We start from the raw sequence: 23,694 nt of genomic DNA, 5'->3' as shown, positions 1-23,694 counted from the left end.
TGTCACCGTTTCAACGATTTGTTGTGCTACGAATGCTTTCATTCTATGTCGAGATACTCAGTGGTGCATCTCAAAATATGAATGTCAAATGAGATGTCAAAAGGCTGTATGGTAGGGATATACGATTGGTTGCCATACATATCATGATCGGATGGACATGTTAAAAATGTGGGTTTTAAAAGGGTGGAATGACTCCGTAACTGAAAAAAGGGACAATCTCTGTGACTCGCATGCAGTGGCAGACAACACTGATTCTCCGATTCAATGACTCAGATTAAAACAAAAAAAAGAAAGCTAAACGATCTTAAGAACAGGCAAAAACATGCAGACGTCTACTACTGATTTCAATTTAGGATATTCTGTATACTTTATTAAAGCCATAAATGAAGGTAGCTATTCATGCAGGAAAAAGAGTCAATCACTGACCAAGCTAATAAATAAATAAGTGGCCATCCTGAACTGCATCTTGTCTATATGGGCTGAGCACTACTTGGGAAAGGTGTTAAAGTGTGCTTCAAGCGGGACTTAATTAACTAACAGAAAGGTGAGTCCCACAGGATATTTGCGTCGGGACGGCTATCATTAAACTCTTTGAAACCTTGCAATTACAAACCCTTTCCATAAGGAATTCAGCCGGAGAACGTTCCGGGGTTCCGAGCAGTAGCACAGGCGGCAGAAAGCGGCCCGCCACGCGCGGGGCGAGCGTGGCGCTTTGCTGCCACTCCGGGACGGATCGGGGGGGAAACCCACTCCCCGGTGAGGAAGGCTTTTCCTTTTGATTTATGTCGGCAGGAAAAAAAAAAAGGCGATGCCTTTAATTGGGCCCCGTTGGTCGGTCCATCTCTCTCGCAGTGCTGCCCCCGCTGCAGCCTAGGACTTGCAGGATGCTGAATGATGACGCCTCTGGGGGCTCAGGAGGAACGCACCTCTCCCCGCTCCAGCTGTTGTCACTAAATACTATCTTTGAGTTTGATGGCCGTCCTAACAGCATTCCTCCCCTGTCCCGTCACCTGGGCCCAGGAAGGCTACAAATCAAACTCCTGCTGTTGTGGCAACAGGGAGGAAGGGAGGGAGAGACAGAGGGTGGATAACCGAGGCCTCTTAGTTACCTCTTTTTTTTTTTTTTTTTACTCCCCTTTTTCACCCTGCCAATTAAAACGCGTTGTCAAGAAAGGAAAACGAAGCAGAAAAGGCCTCCAGCGTCGAGCCGCTGTTAACGGTTTCCTCCTCAGATCAGCGCAGGCATCGAATACTTTCGAAAATGAAGAGGTGGGGGGCTGAAACGCTCTCCCCTCAATCCATCACTATTGTTTCAGATCGATAGACAAGACTCGAATTCCAGCTAGGATCCGGGGGGGGGGGGGGGGGCGCGTAAATCAGAGGTGCCTTCAGCGTGAGGACTCGCAATGAGGGAAACGGGCTTTTACGGAGCCAGGGGCAGGGAAGGCAAGGAGCTGCCAGGCAATCAGGCATATTAACATTCCACAAACACACCGTGACAGTGTGAAAAATACCCCACAATCTGTGTATTTTCAGTCTCGTTTGGAGTGTCATAACTAGGGATGTAGCAATTAACAGATAAAAAAATCATTAATGAACCTTTTTTTAGTGTGTAATTCTTTCTTAAATTTTTCAGATTATTATTCTTATTTATATTATGAACCTGACAGGACATTGTCTACATTAAAGATATTCTCTGAAGAGATAATGATATTACTGCTCGGATACAACAACAATTATACTACACATTATTACTAAATCTAGCACACACAGCTAAGGACTGTATGTGAGAACTTAATGTAAAATACAGACCGATTAATTCACACACAAAGGAGGGGGAAAAGGCTTTACTGAAAGACTGATCTCCAAACTTTAAAATTCTTGAAAAAATGTGGGAATGTGACCATACAGGGGATGCTGAACAACAGCACTGCATATCTGAGCTGAACTATAACTATATGATTATATAATAATACACTTTTTACCACAAATTCAAATAAAGTGGCATGCAATCATACAGTAAATTAATGGGCATTTCACAGATTATCGGGATGCAATCCCACCCCCCAGTCTTCCGTTCTATTTTTCTTCCCACATCCACTGCATGACTGACAGGGTGTCATTGAAATAAAACACCCCAAGCACACAGCCATACCCTGTATAAATAACTTGGAGTGGTAGAGAGAGAGAGAGAAAAAAAAAACGTTGCCACATCATTTAGGGTGGGTATAAAACGGACAGTGTTTTTTAGCATGTCTTTCTTATTTTTGGCTCCTGGGGAAGACGGCCATGCCAAGAAAGAGAAAACCAGACTAAAGGAACATGCTATAATTTATGTCTTGAAAATTGAAGAGATGTCTGTCTAAAATAATAACTCAAAAGGTACAAATGTCTCTTTTAGCTCCGTTGGTGAATTCTGAGGAGACAATTGGCTTTTTCCCCTTCGGAGATGATGCCAGATGCCAAGAAGTGCGGGTTGCTGTTATTAGTGCACGGCGGAGGAATGTGTTTGCTTTTGTGACCGAGTCCAAAGCTGTGTGTAGCCTCTGTAGACACAGGAACACCAGAGAGAGACTAGATTGAAGACCTGCTCGAAACCAAACAATGAGATCAGGGGGTGTAACCGTACGGCTGTCAAAATACCCTACTTTCACTTTAGCTAAGGTGCTAATTCCGCTTAAAAAATAGGAACCTGGAGAGCCCACTGGTCTTCATGCCACTTCAGCCTGTAATTACCCAATCAATTTAACCACTGGTTAGAGGCAATAGTTTGATATTTTCCTTGCTTTTCTGAAGCTGGAGATGACCCGACAACTACAAAGCCTTGCTGGGTCACACCCACCGAGGTGTGAATATTTATGATCACACAAACACGGAGCTCTGTTGTTTCAAAATCGTACCTGAACCCCCGACTCCGACGTCTTAGCAACTCGCGCCGATCGATACACACAGTCGCCATTCATCAAACTCACATTCTGATCTGAGTGATCATAAACGCTTTCCTGCTGTTCGTTTTTTTCCCCTGGTATTTTCGCGGAGATTGCCGAGTACACGATGAACATGCCTACTCTAAACGGTCCATGACCCCTCTTGGCCGGGGAGTCAGAGAGGACGCCAGTCCAAGCTAAACACGTGTGCAGAGCAGGACCAGAATTCCACCCTCTGTAATTTCATTCTCAAAAATAAATAAATAAATAAGTAAATAAATAAGTAAAAATGTGAAGACAAATCAAGAGCATTTTTGTGCATTACTGATAGCGTAGTACAGTTTAGCTTTGTCGGGCTGAGAAGATGAAGTGGAATTTTTACTGACCATAATTTTACACTTCCATTTATCAAAAGCCCCTTCCAAAACGTCTTTGGAAGGTGACAGCTTTGTAAACATACCACACTCCTGCCAACAACCAGAAATATAAAACTTGCTTGGATCTATTCATCTTCTTCAGATTTCATCTCTTTTTAAATGTATAAGTACAATTCCCCATTCTTTCCACGGGAATGTTGAGAATGTCAACAGTATGTTAAAGTGCATGGCTGTATTTGTATTGGAAAGACTCTGAATACGGTAACCAATGAAGTAAGGAGGGGAATCAAATCTGTGTTTATCAAATAAGGACTAAACTCATTCAACTGCCACAAATTTTAACTATGGTCAGATTTAATTTGGGGGAACATACTGTATTAGCCATATAAATTTCAATGAACTGGACTGGATTTTTTTTTAAAGTATCACCGTACAGGCTACATCCCTTGTTTGAAAAGTGTGCAGGGCTGTCATCAATTTCAGTCATACAATTCAAATAAATGAAAAAGCTGTGAGTGATAATAAGAACATTTAGAGAGACGGAGAGTGAACTTAAAGCACTTGCAGAGCTGTTCAAAAACAGGAATAAAATCAGTTTAAACCACTAAAAACAGGAAGAAAGTGTGTTTAAACCGCTAAAAATGTGAATAGTCTGTTTAAACCACCAAAACAAGAAATAAAGTCTGTTTAAATAGTTAAAAATGGGAATTAAGTGTTTAGACCACTAATAACAAGAACAGTCTCTTTAAACCACTATATGAATAAAGTCTGTCTAAACCACTAAAAACCAGAATATTTTGTTTAAACTGCTAAAGCAGGACTAGACTGTTTAAATCTGTAGGCAACTGAGGAAGTGACTGTGTATCATAACTGAGGACCATATACCTTGTGTCCATTAGAGAGCAAGACCTCAGAGCGTCTGTCTCCAGAAAGCACATCTGTTCCTAACTCCAGGTACAGCAGGACACAGCTGGTAACGTGCTGGTGTACCTACCAGGTCCGACCAAACTACGGGTGACGGAGGTTGAGGTATTTCTTCTGTATTCCCAGAGCCACCTACTGTAAGCCCTTTTCAGTTCACTGACATCCATTTTCAAGATATTACACACTAATTCATTTACGGTTTTTTCTTTTTAGTAAAACTTTTTTTTTAATGAAATATTATTTCTTGTAATCACAGTTTAAACAACCTAATGCTGCATTTTATTATGCTTGCAGGATTGCCACTATTAATTAAAACTATGAGCCAGCTAGTGTAATTGTTGATACACTGTTTCTGCAAGAAAATAGCTACAGATAGAATGATGTGCAAGTGGAAAACACACAGCATGTGACAATGGCACATCATTTCAGTCACTTGACTGGCATCTTTGCTATGGAGGAGAATATCTCGTGCATGCGCCATTCATTATGTTGGATCTTCTGGTAACGTCCTGCTTCATTTAATCCGCTACGCATAAAATAAAAGTGCAAAAGAAGAGTTATGCATTCCATGTCCAGTGATTTGTTTTGAATGGCAAAATGAGGACTTCAGTGAGCTTCTGTCCCCTGCATGAATCAGAAATGCCTTACTTTGATCATATGGTCAACAAAGAAACCTGAATTAGAGCTCAGAAGGGGAATCCTGCGTGTCAGGAAACTGACTGTGTTTAGAAGTGTGACGCTAACAACTCAGTTTCTGATGGAATAAACAATGAGAAAATAATCTCCAATTCCTTTAATCACTGTTCACGTGATGAAATGGTGGACTTTTTCTTTTGTTGACCTTTAACAAATACAAAATACATCTGGTGTCAACACTGCACTGTATCAAAGTATGTGTATTTACAGGACAAGTACTCCCAGATATTGAGGGACACTCTTTCAACCACATACAATTCATGTCCAGCCATATGACCTGCATGATCTGAAAAGCAAGAAAAAATAAACAACTGTACAGACATAGTTAACTTCCAGCTCTGGCCCATCAAAAACAACATATGTTCAATATTCTAAGATCTGACCTGGCTGTCTTCATTACTTTCTTGGTCATCTCAAAAAACGTCCGGTTAAAACATATGATTCAGAGTACTCTCACACTTTCACTCCACAGTCTTGGTGTTTGTATGTATCAGTTGACGAGCCATCAATCAGACGGTACCCAATTGTACTGAATTGGCGAAAGTGGACAGGTATATTATCGACACAAAATAAACAACCTTTCATCAGCACAGTAAATTTAGCATAAATAACAAGTATATATGCTAAATTGAAAAAAAATTAACAAACCATATGATAATGGTAATGGCCGTTAAATGTTCAGCTCTAGTTTATATTTTCACTGCCCTTTCCACATCCCCCCATTTAAGAGGTCTCTATGGTACATTAATGAAAGCAAAACTGGATTTGTTGGCCTACTCTGAACTGAACACAGACCAAAAAAAAAAAAAAGGACTGAGCCCTGACCCTTGAGGGCTTCCCCTGCCAAGACCATGATATACAGCAGGTACGGTGAGCAAAGTTCAAAGGTCAAAGGTTTCCCTGTGCAAAGCTCAAGCCCAAACTAATCCACAAAGAAAGTGGGGCGCAAACCCTGAGAACCGTGCTGTTTGAATTCGCGACCTGACACAAAGACACAGATTAACCTTGTCTGTGCCAGCTTGATTTAGATTTTCAGAAAGTGCCGCAATCTGCTCCCTAAATGCAGATTAAGGGGGTCATTCCATTTTTATTGATGTCGCTGCTGTTCTAATGTGTAACCGTTAACACAGCACGCCAGCTTTGCTGCAGCCATAAAAGGAAACTTAAATTACCTTCTCCATCACCTCAGTTCATTCTTTTGTGTTCTGTTGAGCTGCAGGCAGTACCAGAGTTTGTCATCTTGATATCGCATTCTGGACTTTATGAACTCCTAAAACCTTCAGCTCTTCCTGCAATAATCGCTCCACATTTTAAGGAAACTGCACATTATAACTGCACAGTTTATAATGTTCCGTCCAATGCATTAAATTTTTAATCAAGCCAATTACAGAATTCTTCAATCCCTCAAATAAAAGTTAAGTGGATGGATTTTTTGGAAGACCTTAAAAACTGGCACCTCCTCATGGCACCTAAAATGCACTATCCTACCCAACATCACCAAAATAAGCAGCACATTTCCTTTCCTTGATGGCAGATTATGTTAGGCTGGTACTTTAGGAGCTTTATTTTAAATATGCTGCACCACTTCCTATTTAGAGCTTATTCTGTTTTATTTCATTTGCTTGGCAGATGTCCTATCCGACAGCAGCTCACAGAACGATTGCACCTTAACACATTCTGTGACCTATTTCATGCAGCTGGACCTTAACTGGAGCGATTTGAGGCAGGGCGCCTTGCTCTAGGATACAACAGCAGTGCCCCATCTGGGACTGGGACCACGAGCGCCTTCACAACATCAACACACACTGCCCTCTATAGTGTGTGTGGGAAAGACACTGCAGCAGCCTTTATTGGGTAAACTAAACTACACGCCTTCAGCTAAATGTAACCCTTTGATCTGGTAAGAGGTGTGGCTGTGACTGATTCATATCAAGCCATCCTGAAGATCATCACCTTACCCTCCAAGTAATGTTTGGAATTTCAGTTCAGTGTAAATAATTACCACCTGCAGAGTGCTTCTGCATTCACTTGCAATTGAACTCAAGTGTCCTAATATGAATCAAACATTGTCATTACTGTCCTACAAGGATACCAATTAGACAGAGGGCAAATCTTTCATCGCATTACATTTCTTTTTCTCTGTTTATTTCAGGATCAGAACAATGATCATATTAACCAGTGTTCTCAACTCCTCAATTAGTGCTGAACTGAAAACTTTCTCTGGGTTTTAAAGAAGTCAAGGTTTTCAGGACTCAGTTCATGTGATCCAGGGTCTGCTCATCTCACCTAACCATGAGTAGCAGCTGTCAAGGAATTCAAGCCCAACTAACGTCAATCTTAAAAGCTGCATGCAAACCCTTTCACTGGCGTTCGGCTTGGCGATCCAGAGAAGTGCTCCTTGTAACGCATGACTTGGAGCGAAGAAAAAAAAAATCTAATTATGAGCCCTTCTTTTCTTCTCGTAGTCGCAGTATTAAAACAGACATATTTCTTTTCCCCCGCTGCAAGCGCAGCCTCCGGTTCCCCTGTGGAGGCCGGTGGCACATTTCAGTATCCGATCGCGGCAGTTTTCACGTCCTACACACTTGTGTAATCAGAGGAACCTTCAAAGCCACGCTTGCCCTCAACTGAACTGCCGGAGCAGCACATTAAGGTTCACTGAGTAACCTCAACAAGGAGGGGGGGGGTCCAACTGCAACGGCACACAGCTTTTCCGAAAAAGAATGTGAATAAAATCGGTTGTGAATCACGATGGAATTCAGTAATATTGTTGTTATAGAGCTTACTGCTTAAATGCCCCCCCCCCTTTCCTTAACATAATAAGTATTCACACATGTACACACTGGGTATTGGAAGGGTCTGTGATCTGAAAATGCATGCAGTACAACTTCTCACAGTCACACATACTGTGGACTAGTATGAGCAGACAGCCACATGTTAATGAAGCGTTCCTGCAATCTGTTAGAAATCAACTTGAAATTGTGTCACAAGGACAAACTGCTTCTAGCCTCCGGGTCTGGCGGTGGCCTCAAGTAGTGCTGGCATCCACGCCACCGCGAAGTTACCATGGGGGGGGGGGGGGGGGGGGGGGGCGTTGGCGCTTTTGTTGTGGGGTGATGTTTACAGGATCTGGAGCCTTATTTGCAGGCTTACCCCAGGCCACTGCGGTTGTGAGCCGTCGCCAAAAACACAAGTTTCATCATCTGCGGGCGCGCTGACAAACACACCAGAGACAGCACGATGTGGCATTTCAGCTACGGCGCTAAACAGGAAAAACAAACACCCTGCCTGCTCGCGTCCAACTGGCAGCCGACAGACGCTGAGTGTTGTCTTCAAGGAATGTGCGGGATTCCTCTGCGCTTTATTTTATTATTATTGTTTTTTTTTTTTTTTACATTATGCTGATTTTGTGGCGAGAGTTTTTGCAGCGAAATGTGCAGATGCTGGCTCTGCGGCAGAGCTCCATCTTCTCGGAAAAACCAGAGCCTTGACTGGGTGAGATCCACACACTGGCACGGCTAGATTAAACGCCCCGCGTGAGAGACGTGTGGCCGAAAAAAAAAAAAGGCAGGAAGGCATCTTCTGCCTCTGCCATAATGTTTTTCAGAGTAGATACACACAGACAGAAAAGCGTTGGGGAAAATTAAATGAAGGAGTAGAGTTCTTTATCTCTCCTTCATTTTACTTAACAAAGGAAAGATCCACGGGCAGAAAATCAAAATGGGCACGTTGTAAACCAACCTGGATGGCACATCAAGAAAGCAAGGGACACACAGAAATATGCAGTCAAAAGTGTTTTACTGAAATTACAGGTAAGGGAACTGCTCATTTAAAAAAAAAATAAATACAAGATTAATATTTTGCCTTGCCTGAATCCTCCTTTTTTTAAATATCTTTGTTTGCAAACAAAATCCGTTTGATTTACCTCACTACTCACTTATTTTGAACAAAGCACTATTAAAAACTGCAAATGAAAAAGTAATTTTCTCTAAAACAACCAGCTGTTTGTGGGTCCTGTAACCTTATATTACAGGCGAACATAGAAAATAAATCAAATTTAACCAGAACATAAAATAAAAACTAAATATTACAATATTAGAACCAAAACTGTTATGATATTTAAAGCATTCCTGGTTAGGGTGAGATTTATGTACTGCTGAAATGCGAATGGGTGATGTCATATTTGGCCTTGGCGAGATAAACAAGTGGAGGAAGAGAGTGGAGAAAACAGGACCTCTGTGATGCCGCAAGCTTATTTTCACACTCTCCCACAGACCTCAGCGAGAACGCTGGTCACCGTCAAACCAACATGAAACGTTCGCTTCGGAGTCCGGGGCCTTTTAACGTGGTTGATTTTGTTTACCCCCCGGAATGCCATTAAAAGCCTGCCAGCTCTGACAATGTTTACAGGAAAGGAAGTCGTTTTAGATCTGTTGTGCAAGTGACATCATTTCAGACGACAACCAAGCTAGGTTCACACTATGCAGATGTTGCCACCTACCAACTCACCAGTGGTTGATGGCGGACACGCCAGACCACACATACTAAGTCATTAGTATGTGTCAGTGGTAGCTGTAATTTAGATGTGGGTGACACTGGGGGGAAAATACTTTGCTTTATTTATTTATTCTTTTTTTTTTTTAAGTTGTCACAGGGGAGCATCAAAGAGCCAAAACGTTCAAAGCATCAACAAAGCAAGAGAATGTTCTCTTACGAATGACTCATTCGCCCTGTTTGAGAGGTCCCTACCTTCCGTGTTCTCCTCCTCGGTTTTGGCGTGGTCTTCCCGCCTCTGCTTGATGGCCAGGAGCTCCTTCTTTAGCTGGCGAGCTTCTTTACGCAGTTCATCACTGCAGACAGAGCGAAAACCAGCACATTCATTCCAGTGGAGTAGAACTACTGGGAAAATATACAGGGATGGAGAGCTGCACACCATGAGCAGTAAATCACTGATTGGAGAAATCTGAAGGGACTCAGTGGTTGTTCTTGGCCTAAGAGTTAAAAAATACCATGCAATTTGAAGATTAAATATATATATATATATATATATATATATATATATACACACATACATATATATATATATATATATGTAGATAATAGTCCTCTATATGATGCCCATTATATAATATCCATCGTATATGAACTTAAATACAGCTATAGAGTGTGTGTGTGTATATATATATATATATATATATATATACATGCATGAAAGAGTACCAGTCAAAAAAACACCCGGTTTTTATAGCAGAGTAAAAGATAATTAAATAAAACACTCGTCCGCTGTCCATTCATGCAACCTCTCTGACACACCTGCCTTAATATTACGGCCACCTCTATGTTACCGCGCGCGAGGAAGATTCATCATCCTATAGCCATCATCCACCTTATCATCAATCAGGCAATTACTCAGGCCGTCCCACTGAGCAGGGGGGAAGCACCACCATGAAGCCCCCTGTGCTGATGAAATCTGTGTAGGAATTTATATGGACTTTCCAAAGTGTTTCGCATTTTTTAAAATTATTTTCTTTCCCTCCTTTTTTTTCCAGCCACACACACAACATATTTTGCTCGTCTTGCTTCCTGTAATTAATCTGTGATCAGTGTTTGTTTGAAAGTTATGTTCTTGTCTTCGGATACACTGTCTAAGGGGAGAGGGCACATGTTAGAATACACAGCTTTATTCGCTGTTCAGAACCCATTTTTTATTTCTAATACAAAAATCAGGAATTAAAAATTGGCAAAAAATCTGGGAATTGAATCTTTGTGCTTATCAGTCTTCACTGCATTACTTCTATTGTACTGATGTTTAATGCAGATTTGGTGTAAATGACTGTGGAGACTTGGCCATCAGCTTTCTGCATGCCAGTGACATGGAAGGCAGTTACAAATGTCATTGGACACGTGTTCTAGTGACATACTGCCCTTCATACTTGATTGATTGATTGATAGATAATTGATTTATCATTATTTTTTACAAAATGTTTATAACATGTTATATGACACAATTACAAGTTCATTTCTTAAAATAAAAAACAATATTCCCCTGATTTCAGTCATGTACATGATGCATTTAAACCACTTCAGGAATACACAGGTTTGCATATAAGATTAATCGAGCATTTTCACATGCCTTCAAATATTGGCCATGTAAGGAACTGCTCAAACTTACCAAGAAAGTCATTAACTTTGTAACTTTAGCTCACTGTTACATTTAGAAACAGTAGTTCAGCACTTACGTCTAAGTCTTCTTCATCTTCTAATGAGTAGGCTACAGTTACTTTCAATGGACTTCATGTATCCAACAGTAGAACCTCTTTTTAAAATGATCCCCTTTCAGTTTCATACACAAAACAAATTGTGAAAATTCAGTCACACAGCAAGGAGCAGTACATGAATTACCATAAAAATATATGGATTGTGCATTTCTGTGACCTCTTATGATTGTTTCCCAAGCTGTGTCTCTCCAACCATAAAGAGAGCAATCAGACTGCAGGCCCTCATCCTTCTAATGCTCTAACTGCTACAGTACCTCTAGCTGTAAAATGCAGTTAATGCACCACTTTGATCCAGACATAGAAATACAGACAAATACACAAAACCACACGCAATACCCTTGGGTAAAGACAGCTTTGCGGTATAGCTAATTAGATACAACAGATCCGTCTTTTTGGCATGTTGCAAGTACTGCAAAAGCATATTCGCAATATAGAACAGGAAACAAACTGGGGCTATAAAATATTTTTGTCTGACCTTTGACCTTTAAGAACCCAGCAAAACAAGGGACAGTGTATCATGAGGGAGAATACACACTCTGTGTTCTTTCACGATCAAGCTAAGAAGTGCCTTAAAATGTGGGACCTTGTAATTCTTATCGGACGACAGCCTGGAAAAAGCAGGCCCGATGTCGTTATAGACTGCAGTTCTAATCACATTTTTACATCATGTTTCCTTATGCACAAATCATACAGTAAAAGCTTAGGTATTTTAGATAATACACCCCCAGTACTTAAAAAAAAACAAAACAAAACACTGGTCGAAACCCAACTCCTGTCAAAATACTTGGTGATGTACAAGACCAGCATTCACTTCGCCATCAGATGTAACAGTTTATAAATTTTTCAGAGGCAACCGGGAGGGAATGCCAAGAAGATGGAGGTGAAAAATAACTACGTAAAAATAATGAGCTACGTTCCAGAGGATCAAATGAACAGAAGAGGGAAAATGTACGAGTGCATCCGCAAAAGAAGAGAGGCTCGAGCTCCAGTCCTTGGAGTGGGAGTGGGTGAGGACCAAGGGGGGAACCTGGTGTCTTACTGCTGTCTTGGATTCCATAGTTCCGGGGGAGTGCATGAGCTCTGAGACTGTCGAATGAGAAATGGGACTTGCCTCGCTAAAAGCAACATCACTCCTCACTGGAAAAGCTCTGATATAATGATTCACTGACTGGCCTGACGCGTCACCATTGTCCCCTAAAACTATATATTGTCATGAAAATGAATTAAGGAGACAGTGGGGTGTATCAACTCTGAGTGGTCACTAACAAAAAGAAAAGGAATGTGAATCACATGTATCGCTGTTTGAATAGACAGTTGAATTTACACTACACTAGCACTGTATTAGAAGACAGCAAACTGTTGATGTAGTAGATTACACAGACTTGCGTGCATAGCAGTGGCCAGTGCTGTACAATTAGTGAAAAATGTATCGCAAACAGCTTTAACAATGTTAAAGTGAGAGCTACAATGTTAAATGTAGTATAGGGCAAACTGCCCGCAGGCAGCATTAAAGCGAAACATTCAGACAAGTTAATAAACAAGCGTCAAGCTGGCTGTTCCGAACAACCTGCTCCCAGCCGATCACTTCATAAATAAACGTTGACACAACACAGGTTTCGTGCTCGCATAAAATAATGCAATAAAGAGGAGACGGAGCTTCGACGCTCGCGTTAGAAACAGAGATGAACATTAACAGCTGAGTTTTCTTTCTTCTCTAATAAATCGAGTGGCGCCTTATTAGAACGAGCGTTCGCCGCGGCTTCCAGGCTGCCCAGGGTCCTGGCACCTGACGCGCTGTGGTCAAGCCCAAGCAATGCAGCTCCATAAAACTCCAGCCGAGCAAGCTTCGTATCTTTCTGGGTAACGAGGCACCGATGCTCAGAATGGCGGTAAAATAAGAGAAAACACTGAGAAAAACACTGAGAAAATAAGACGAAAGCAGCAGAAGGACTGGATCCCCCCCTCCTCCATTGGATGCAGATTTGCACGGTGCGATTCATGCCGCTGTCAATCGCTTCTTGACTTTCAGTGATGAAGTGCTGGAGTGACCATCTGCTCACTAACTGGCACAGACCTGAGCCGGTGGAAAACAGCCAGCTCGCGCTCACTAGTGAAAAAGGCCTCTCCTTCGGTTTGTAACTCTTAGGATATAAATATATTTGCACTTTCAGCTATGTGCGTTCGATTCAAAACCAATTTCCTTCCTTTTTAATGCTCTGCTTGTGATATATTGTTTCCTACCGTTATTTCTATTGACTGCTGTTCCTCTAGTAAAACACAATGGCAAGGTCTGTTAAGATGGCCTCTCAGCCGTTTTATTTTTATGGAGGATGTGGACCTGAAATTATAGATTCTTCCGTTTCTGTTCGCTCCAAATGTGCTGGAGACAAAGGATTCCTGCCAGCGCAAAGCCGGTCCCAACAGTGATGCAACGATATTTTGAACGTGATGATGTCCATAATAAGAGATAGTGTGTTTTCAATGACTCGGGCTGCAGAGCTCCCTCACCGCGCTTACGGCTGCATTCGGCCGCGTGGAGTGGGTGAAATAAGAGGAGCTCCTACCTGTTTCAGTCTAAATTTAGCACCAACCTCAACTGCTAATAAAATCTCAACAGCAGCAGATGATTAAATTGATGTCTCACACCGCTGCATATGATGCGCATATCATGTGCAGGAAATGTACTATACAAGCAAGAGTGCTTTCATTTTTTTTTTTTTCTGATACAGTATCCTAGATCAATTCCAAGAGTGACAAAATGGTAGTGGTGCAGAAAATCCATCCAGGCCAGTGCCGGCCACTTGTTTTGGTATATACAGTTTTGTTTATTCCAAGAGTTTTTTTTTTTCCTTTTCATCTATGAAATTCCCAGATTTCCAAAAAGCATCCAGGGAGTTTATGTACCGATACTATACTTTCTCTAGCTACTTCTATTCTGCAATGTTCAGTGTAGTTTGAAAAACTCTCAAAAGCAGTTAGTCACTGATCCTCCTAACAAGTTAAGAATTCCTGTGCAAAGTGGCCAGTTGACCTTACCCTAACCAGTTCCATCTCCCCAAACAGCTAAATGAGACTGTTTTAATTTTGGTTTCACTGTTTTAATGTTACTGTCCCACTCATCTTACCGGTTTTTTTCCAACAAAATCAAACAAAAACAAAGACTTCCACCTGTACCCACAAACAAATCTGTCAGTCATTTCTAACAATAGAAGACCCAAAATCCTTTGCAGTTTGAACCCGCTCGACGGGAGCAGTTCCCTCCCCGTATCAAATTATACGAACAACTCTAACCTGGACTCTGAACAATCTCAACCCGGTGCTCCACAGTTCCTTCCTCTTTTGGCCTCATGTATGCAAGATGATATCAATTCAGCTGTCAATCACCCCCTTGCACAAATCAATAAGGGACAGACACAAGGCAAACTATTTTGAACCCAAAAGTACTATTAAGATTCCAAATGCAATTTTGCATCACAGAAAATATCACCTACATGCTACAGTATGACAGCACCCCCCCCCAAACCAGGTATAATAAGACTGAGCACAGTGAAAATTTCTCGGCTCCTGTTCCCCCGACTCCTTGAGTGCCCACTTGAGACAGGTGAATGGCCCTGCTGGCTCCTTTTATGTTTATTTGCACAGAGTATTGTTAAGCTGGGATGGAGGGAGAGGCATCTTCTTAAGTTTGAGAGAGCTGAAAAGGATCTCCTGTTGATCCCGGTTTCCAAGCGCAGCGACAGACAGACAATGGGGCGATCCAGAACATTTAAACCATTAAACAATTTGCTGTATACATCCACGGCCAATCTTCAACCATTACTGCCTTGACACTCCCACCCGCCCCATATTCCAAGCTTCTTCTCCTTGTCGTTTTTTTTTCTAAAATGGCACTAGAATGAAGACTACAGACACTTGTGACGGCCAGCTTTCTGACTAAACCTTTAAACAGCTGATAAAAGCAGGCCACTCTGCCGATACTGGCCTCCTGGGAAATGAGGGCCACGCTGGCGCGCGGCCAGGCTTGGCTTGGGAAGACGTGGAGGGGAGTCAGCGCCGAGCGCCAGCAACTCTCCTCGTATTGTTCACTTTAACATGATTGAGGCCGCTGCCAGTTACAAAGCAGGTATCTTGTGTTGGGAAAACAATAATATTTTTATACGGACTGACAGCTCTGTTTTCATGCCTGCTTCTCGCGGAGCCACAAAGCACAGGTAAGCTGTGGTGCCTGGGCCCTAAGCCCAGAAACACGTGAAGCATCTCGTGCCGAAACAATGGCTGCCTTTGTTCCTCACATCTGCTTCTCTGAACCACCTCACTCGTTTTTTTTTTTTTTTTTGTTGTTTTTTTTCCCTGCTCCCTTAATTTCTCCCTCTCTCCCTCTCCACTCTCCTCAAGCCTCCTGAACTCTCCTGGAGCTCTCTGAAGGAAAAAAAAACTGGAGCATCAAATGAGGATCAATAAATTTAGGATGCAAGCTGTCTCATATTTCCAAACGACAGACTAAACATGAAATTGTATTTTTTTTTTTGTTATGTCCTTTTAAAAGCTCTGGGAAACAAATGACTTTTTGGGTAACCTCTTTGAGTGAGTGGCATGTTGTCACAGTTGGCCACCCCTGTTTTTCTGGGGTGGGGGGCATAACTGTAGCTGACAAGGGGTGGGAGGGGGCAGGGTGTCTGAAGTATTCTGCAGTCCCACTCTTCCACAGCCGAAATTCCAAGGAGCCAGTCATCTACAGCTCCAGGAACACACTTCTGAGAAAAGGAGCCCACTCTGCTTGCCTGACACTGCTGGAACCCTCTGAAGGTGGGAAGTCTATATGCTCGCTACCTCATCCCAGCCAGGGATGGCATTCTCATTTCCTGTGAGGTCCCGTTTGTTCTGGGAAGAACAGCTGGGCTGGCTGAGGCGGCGGGAGATGGGACAGGTTGTCTTGTGTGGGGTCATGGAAGTGTTTGAAAGCTTGACCCTGCTCTGGACTCAGATGAGTTCTGTCCCCCGTCTAAGTCTTGTTAGAACATCTCACTGATCCAACAATTCCCACTTGTTTTTTTCGTTGTTTTTTAGCAGTGCTGCACTACCCCTGAAGCCCTGGGAATGTGGGAGGCTTTCTTTTAAAATACATGCTATCATCACTTTAAATTCCATTTTATATTTCATAACTTAAATATGACACTAAATTATCAGGAAAAACTGATAATGGCTGTTAGAGATGTGATGAGTATAGTTCATTTAGGACAATAACTAATAAGATAACTTGCTTCAACAGTATAAGCTGAGCGGACTAAAGCGGTTTGGCAGAAATACATATTACATTAGGTATCATGCCACAGATAGGAGAACCAGGATAACAGTACAAAGTTCCCAAGGTTTTAACGAATGGAAGGGAAAAGTATGATATTGTAGACTCCGGAGAGAAGAGGAGGTCCGCAGAGGCAAATGAAGGAGCGGAAAGGAATGACAGGACAGATTTGCTGAAGTTTAAACTTCCAGGAGGTTATGTCCAATACAAACACAGTGACAAACCCAGAGAATCAGAAGTGGTAAAAGAAGGGAACAGCCATCCTCTGGATGGGAATGACAGGGGGATACCATGGAAATCACTGATAGCCCTGAGAGAAAGTGCAGAAAACGGCAGTGAACCCAGAACAAATCCCTGGGGTACTCCAGGGCAGACAGAAATGAAGGGGGGTAAATCCTGCCTATACAGGCTCTCTGTCGATCAGAGCTTGAAGAAGAGCTTGGTGACCCACATGATCAAAACAGCAGAGAACAAAACAAATACAGAGGAACGAGAGGCTGCGTAAGCAGACAGAAAACAGACAGAGGAGCACCTTCGGCTAAGTGAGATGACAAAAATCTAAACTAATCCGAAGTGGAGAGCACTCTAGAAGGAATGCCGAGTTAGTAACCGTCACCTCACCAGAAAAGGGATGGAAGCAATGACACAGGGGAGACAAAGCCAAGGTGTTGTTTGTAAGGGTTATGATGCAAGCCAGTCTGAAAGAAGTGAAACAACCTAAAACAAGTACTGTGTCAATAAAGACGGGAATTAAAGGGGCAAAGAACAGTGAAGGCAGCAGTATCAAGAGATTGACTGGAAAATGAATTCACAACAAGTAGTGTCAAGCTTGCTTTGATTCAGCCTCTACCTCTAATGCTGAAACGTTGTTACTTCACCTCTCTATGGACAGATGTGCATATAGTCAAATGAAATACTCTTGGAACTGTACCAATGCTGGGACAAACCTGCCTCAAGCCTCAGGACACTTTCACTAACTTCATTTACATTTACTTTTATTCATTTGGCAGACGCTTTTATCCAAAGCGACGTACATAGGTTACAGTTCTTTACAATGTTATCCATTTATACAGCTGGATATTTTACTGAGGCAATTGTGGGTTAAGTACCTTGCCCAAGGGTACAGCAGCAGTGTCCCAGCGGGGATCGAACCGGCAACCTTTCGGTTACGAGTCCTGCTCCTTAACCACTATGCTACACTGCCGCCCAATTCATCAATACACGATTATTTTTACATCGCATTAATGTAACTTAGCAGTATTTTTAAACGACGAAAAAAGCACAACAACAATGAAAATTAAAAAAAAAAAAAAACACTTTTAAGGGACAGTTAGAAGGCATAAAGCCAAAAATGTAGCGCACTCCCCAGCACACACTGGTTTCATAAATTGTACTGTACCATATCTGGCTTCATTTCAGGCATGTTCTCACCATTCCCCAGGCTATGAGAGTGGGGTCTCTGCTGACTGGCACCTGGCAGAGGCACGCAGGACGTGCAGGTGCCACGCCGCGCTCGCTAAGACACAGCATCCAAATCGGATTTTATTTGATTGCGCTGCCTTTTATTTTGCTGAACCGTTTCGTCTTTGCTTTTCCGCTCTCGCCTTTTCCGCTGACAGTTTCTCTTGCCTCACACTCGCGAAAAAAGCCCTGAGCTAAATCTACACGGAATGAACGCGAGTGCCAATTTGTTTCTTTCGCCATATCAAATCCAACAAATTCAGACTCAGATGCACACTCCGGGACCGGCCAAGTTTCATGAGGTTTGGTCAAAGCACGCGGATTTTACAGCCACGCAAGTGCCAGCTACTTGGAGGAGGTCACAAGGGTTACTTCAACACTGCAGCCAAACCTGAGAACCCACATAATTCATTTTTACGCATGTCATTCCTATGATAGCTCTCTGCATGCCAGCTATATTATGATATGTTTTCACACAGCCACTTGGACTTAACAAACAACTGTCAGAAAATTGCAGAAAAGAATGTAAGTTTGGTGGATCGTCCTACAACAGTCGTCCATGACATCACATGCAAGTGCGTGCCAACCTATGGCCATTTACCTTGTTTTCAGTTCATAAAATATAAAAAGTATAATACTATGATGATTATTATGATATAAGCACTGCAGAAAGATGGAATTCACACTTTATTGCTCACATTCTGTACCTCAATGAAGTATTTATCATTGTTCATTATATAATTGCTTGACAAATCTATATAACAGCTAATCCCACTGTACATTCTGATCAAATCTAAATCTGATCATGACGGGCCTAACTCTAAAAAAAGGAAAATAAATTACAGAAAATATATACTTGCCTACAGTAACATTAAGAATTATCACCCAGAAAGTGCCAATTGATGATCTAATGGTTAACGCCATCTTGATGTCCTCGGAACGACATCGTTCATACTTTCGTAGAAAGTAAACAGCTCAGGATGAAATAATTCACGTCTACATGTAAGCCATTAATCAAAGCGGAGCCCTTCTGCCTGCGAAACAAATTCATGACTATATGTATTCGACAGGGAGGCACATCCAACAAAGTGGTAATTTTGCTTGCCTTGACCTGCTGTTGTTTACAAACCATGAAAGATGTATCCTAGGCAACAACCAAACAAGCACGTCTGCGGCCCCTTTGCCAGTAAAATGGAGGCCAGATAAAAATGGGGGGGAAAGACCTGCGAACACCTGTTCATTCACTCCTCAGGGCCCAACAATTACTTCAGAAAGCCTGAACATCAACTACCTGAAAAATCCCTCTGTTCTACAGGTAATATCTTACCTCCACTGTCTGAACGGCAAAAAAAAAAAAAAAAACACTGACCTTAAAAACTACGTTCCAGATGTAGACCAGATCAGTCCAATTCTATTTGGAACAGCTGCATCTGTGTTTTCTCTCAACAGCAGTTGGGCAGTTTTTTTTTTTGTAAGCGCAAACAAAGAGAGAAAATGCTGAATTAAACAAAATGCAACACCCTGGTATGTGTTAAATAAAATGGAAAACATTCTGTTATCTGGCTGTTCATTAGCTGAGGACAGTCGATACACAGCTGTTGCTGAGTGATGCTATGTTGGGGAATGAAAGCAATTGGGAACCTGCACCAAAGTTTGTGGAATTGCTGGTTTAAGCACCATTTGAAACTAATGATTTTTTTTCCCCACAACTGGTGAGTGAAACATCTAGACAACATCGTTTCATATCAACATGAGGTTTCACTTACTGGTGAATTTGCCATAAATCACTTTTAAATTCTACGATGAAACAGTTACATTTTGACAGGCTCACTCACCTTTGAAATATTTTTAACTTCAAAGCATGAGCAGTGAACCGAACCCAATTTTTGCACAAGGTTTTTGAAATTGGGCTTTAATCTAGGTGTTTCATGACAGTTTACACTATCTGTGTAATGGAAGATTCAGTAAAACATCTGTGATTAAGTTTCTAGGAGAAGACCACATTACAACTGTGTCACCTTCAAAGACAATAAGCTTTGTCTAAATCCAGGTATACTATTCAGCCCAAAGACCATAATAATACATCCCCTGATCTTCATATTAAAGAGAACAAAACAGTTTAATACTTTTTACTGAAAGACTGCCCTCATATTACCCTAACCTGCCAACTGAATAGGTTTCTTCATGTTTTAGGTAGGTGTGTCTTTCGGTAGCAGATTAATGAGTTCAAATTGGCATAACATTTCTTTCATAAAAAGAGATGAACACATACGCCCCAAGTAGCCAAGTCAGCAAGGCAAAAAGGATGCAACAGCATGGTTTATAAATAAATATTTCATAATTTGTCTTTGATATTTGATCAGGTTTTTCATAATGGTAAATAAAATATAAATGATAAAATGTGAACTTTATGGAAAGCTTTATGCTCCTTTGTTTACACATCCGCAAACAACAACACACAACTGATCTAAGGACAAGTTAAATATTACTTGTGAAACGAGAATGAATGACGGCTCAAAAATCATGTTACAAGTATCTATGAAAAAGTAACGGGGGGAAAAAAAAACATTTTGCTGGTATGCTTGCATTGGCAAGAGAATAGAAAACTCGATCACCTTTTGATCCGTGGTGAACTGTCAGATGTTTACCGCTCACATCCGGTTTAAATTTCATGCCCTCTTTCCTGTGTTCGGAAGCTAACAGAGCCTGGCCCTGACACATGAGGAAGACACTTGTTGCTGACATGTACGCCCTGGCAACGGCATTCACTGTGCAGTGCAAATGGAAGCATACAGAAACAATATGATTTACTTTTTATCACCCCTTCTTTTCTGTGCAGAGATGGACAACGACCTCTGGATTTTACTTGAGTTATCTAAAGAATCGCAGATGACATGTTCTCTCTTGCGCATTCTATCATTTCTGTTATTACTATTGATCTGGTAGCCAGCCATACTTTAATATTCCATTTAATATTGCAGACGGACCGATTTTAAAGTTAGTTCACCACATTGCAAGACGGCAAGATGTGGAAAAAAGACATCGAACTGTCAATGAGCTACACCTAGCTCCAGGCAACATAAAAACAACAGCATGCTTCTCCTTTGTTTCACTGACAGCTTGGAGGAACCACAGGCACCGGCAATCAGGCAATCACCTTTTCACTGAAATGATTGGCAGGTATATTTGTGGAGGACTGAGCTGACACTGCTGATTTGATTTTGGCTTTAAACAGGACGTGTTCAAGGAAAATTTAGCAGCGCACTCAAACACTGTAACTATGGCTTAAAAAACAACTCCAGGTTCTGGATTACGCATAATGTTATCCAAACAATATACAAAATAGAGGTCAATTAACCCTCCAGTTGAAAGGTTTTTTTAAACATGGTGGCTGTCATAAACAGATTGACAACTTCCTATCCTGGTGTCTCTGCTTCTCAATGGCCATGCCTGGTAACAAGACTTTTTTTTTTAACACCGCAAACAGTCACGCTGTTTTTGACAAAGGTTGTGGCTGTGGATAGTTTCACGGTAATCACAGGCACCCAAAGCACAATGCCAGTATGTATACCCTCACTTGCTCTCTGTTAGTGACCATTAGTGACTGGGCTGGGCAACCGAAAAGCAGTTGCAGCACAAGTAATTTCTTGTGCTGCATGTCTAACTCCAGCATGGAGCAAAAAGACACTTGACATACAAATGCTGCTGTGAAAGCTCTCTGATGTCTGTCCGAGTTAATTGTCCTCTGCGTCCATTCGGTTTCAGCGCCGCTCTCAATGCCCAACTCTGCTAGTCATACTTTGTTGCTTTTTAAATGATTATTTCTGAATGCCTGGCAATGTGTCACAATTCCTCTCGCAGCGCCCGCATTGGTCCACATTCGTTTTTTTTACGAACAGCATGAACTGAAATTAACTCTGACATTCCTCAAAGGGCAACTGGGACTGCGGAGGGCAAAAAATGCCGGAGCAAAAGGGAGCGAATTAAATGCAAAATCTGAGGCGGTTCGGCTTCGTTTTTAGGGACTGCGAGGCGGTGCAGCTCGTCGTGCCGCGGCACCCGTGACATTCTCAACCGAGACCGCTCATTTAACGAGTTATAATCGCCATGAAATGAAGCTGGCATCAGACAACTGTAGGAATCGCTCTTTAGACTTTCAGCTCGGAGCTCTGGCCGAGCGAAATTTTCCCCTCCGTCGATACATTTCAGGCTTGATTCTCTACCTTAAAGGGCAGTGAGAATGTCAGACGGGCGCGCACATTTCACAGGCCCCGGCACAAAGGATGCACTGCAGTGAAGGTGACATTAAACAGTTAGCATGGCCTCACTCGACAAATCAACCCCTTTTCTAAACGCCAAGGCTTTCCACACCCATTATAGATCTTTCATGTCATACACTTCTATTACTTAGTTTTTTTTAGTTCTCTGGGTAAAATCATATTCATTCCCTGGCTGGTTACCTAATGGTAATGGATTTTGAATTATATTTTTATGGTATAAGAATACTGCAATTGAACTATTTCACTGGATGAAGAGGGAAGAGCAATGAATGGGTAAAATAGCTTTTCAAGTTGTGGTGCTGGGAAAATGAATCATGTAAGATCCAAAAAGCTGTCTGAGAAAAATGAGTGATACTTTAAGATAATATCCTTAAGAAATAAAGGCAAGCTCTGAATCAGGTAAAGGATTGGCATAATGGGCATGGGTTTATGTGTCACTGCCAATCCTTCAGTGGCACAAAGGTCACTCTTTGAAAGATGTGCTGCAGAAAGAAAACCTTTGTCAAGAAAGGGGAATAAAACTAAAAGGGTAAAGATTTAGTTTACTTGTGCATCACAGAATGAAAGTTCAAAATTTCAAATTGATTTTTCACACCACAGTGTATGTGTATTTAAATGGTGTACAACATCTATGCCATCTTGAGAATTTATTAATATACTCTGCAATAAACGAGAAAAGCATACAGATTCCATATCACTGAAATAATTTAAGTATCAGAAGAATCAGTTCAACATTAATACACATCTTCTGTACTTGCAGAAGAGCAGAGAAGAGATGGTGTAAAACTAACAATGCTATTTTAAAGATGACAGGACCTGCTTTAGCTTCAAATAAAAACTGTGAAACACGCCGTTTTAGACCAAAGAGAAAATCTGCAAGATAACTTTACATTTAGTTTTAACTGACATCTTTTATATTTCTGTTTTGTATAAACAACTATATAATGTTCTTCAATAATCCCGTTTGTCTTTGTGTACGTGTGCGTTTCCATCATTATCGTACCAATAAATTATTACCTGAATACTGCTAGTCATTGTTCAAGAAGGTGTCTCCTTGACTCTGTTGCCTTTATCAGGCAGGAAGTGATGAAGCATAGCTACCGGCTAAATTCATTTTCAGCATTCCCAAATACCTCACTTTCAGTCTGATATTTTACTACCCTGGTGTGGTTTTTCCAGCAATCCTGGTTATTTAAGACCCATGCAGAGCAGCATCTAACCACGGCTGTGCAGTTTCAGAAAGACTGAAAAAACACACATGAATGAAAATACACACACCGCTTGGAGAAAAAGTAATAACAATGTGTCATCTAGATTCAAAATACATAAATGTCAGGAATCGCTTCGAAAATAGCACTTTAATAAACGTTTAAAATTATGCCGGTCTGCACATATATTTAGCGTGTGACACATTGACAAAAGCGGATGGAGTTTCTGCTTCTGACTTTT

General features: G+C 41.6%; 1 protein-coding gene across 1 annotated transcript in view; it reads right to left on the bottom strand.

Annotated features, from left to right (window-relative positions):
* cwc27 (CWC27 spliceosome associated cyclophilin) overlaps nt 1-23,694 on the bottom strand; it is a 60,492-nt gene that overhangs the window by 12,941 nt on the left and 23,857 nt on the right. The window contains exon 11 of the mRNA XM_036528866.1: nt 9,674-9,774. Within this exon, the coding sequence (XP_036384759.1) occupies nt 9,674-9,774 (101 nt within the window). The remainder of the gene's footprint in view (nt 1-9,673; nt 9,775-23,694) is intronic.

This window comes from Megalops cyprinoides, chromosome 5 (genome assembly GCF_013368585.1).
Source record: "Megalops cyprinoides isolate fMegCyp1 chromosome 5, fMegCyp1.pri, whole genome shotgun sequence".
NCBI lineage: Eukaryota > Metazoa > Chordata > Actinopteri > Elopiformes > Megalopidae > Megalops > Megalops cyprinoides.
The sequence above is the reverse complement of the archived record's forward strand: the minus strand, read 5'-3'. Positions and strand labels throughout refer to the sequence as shown.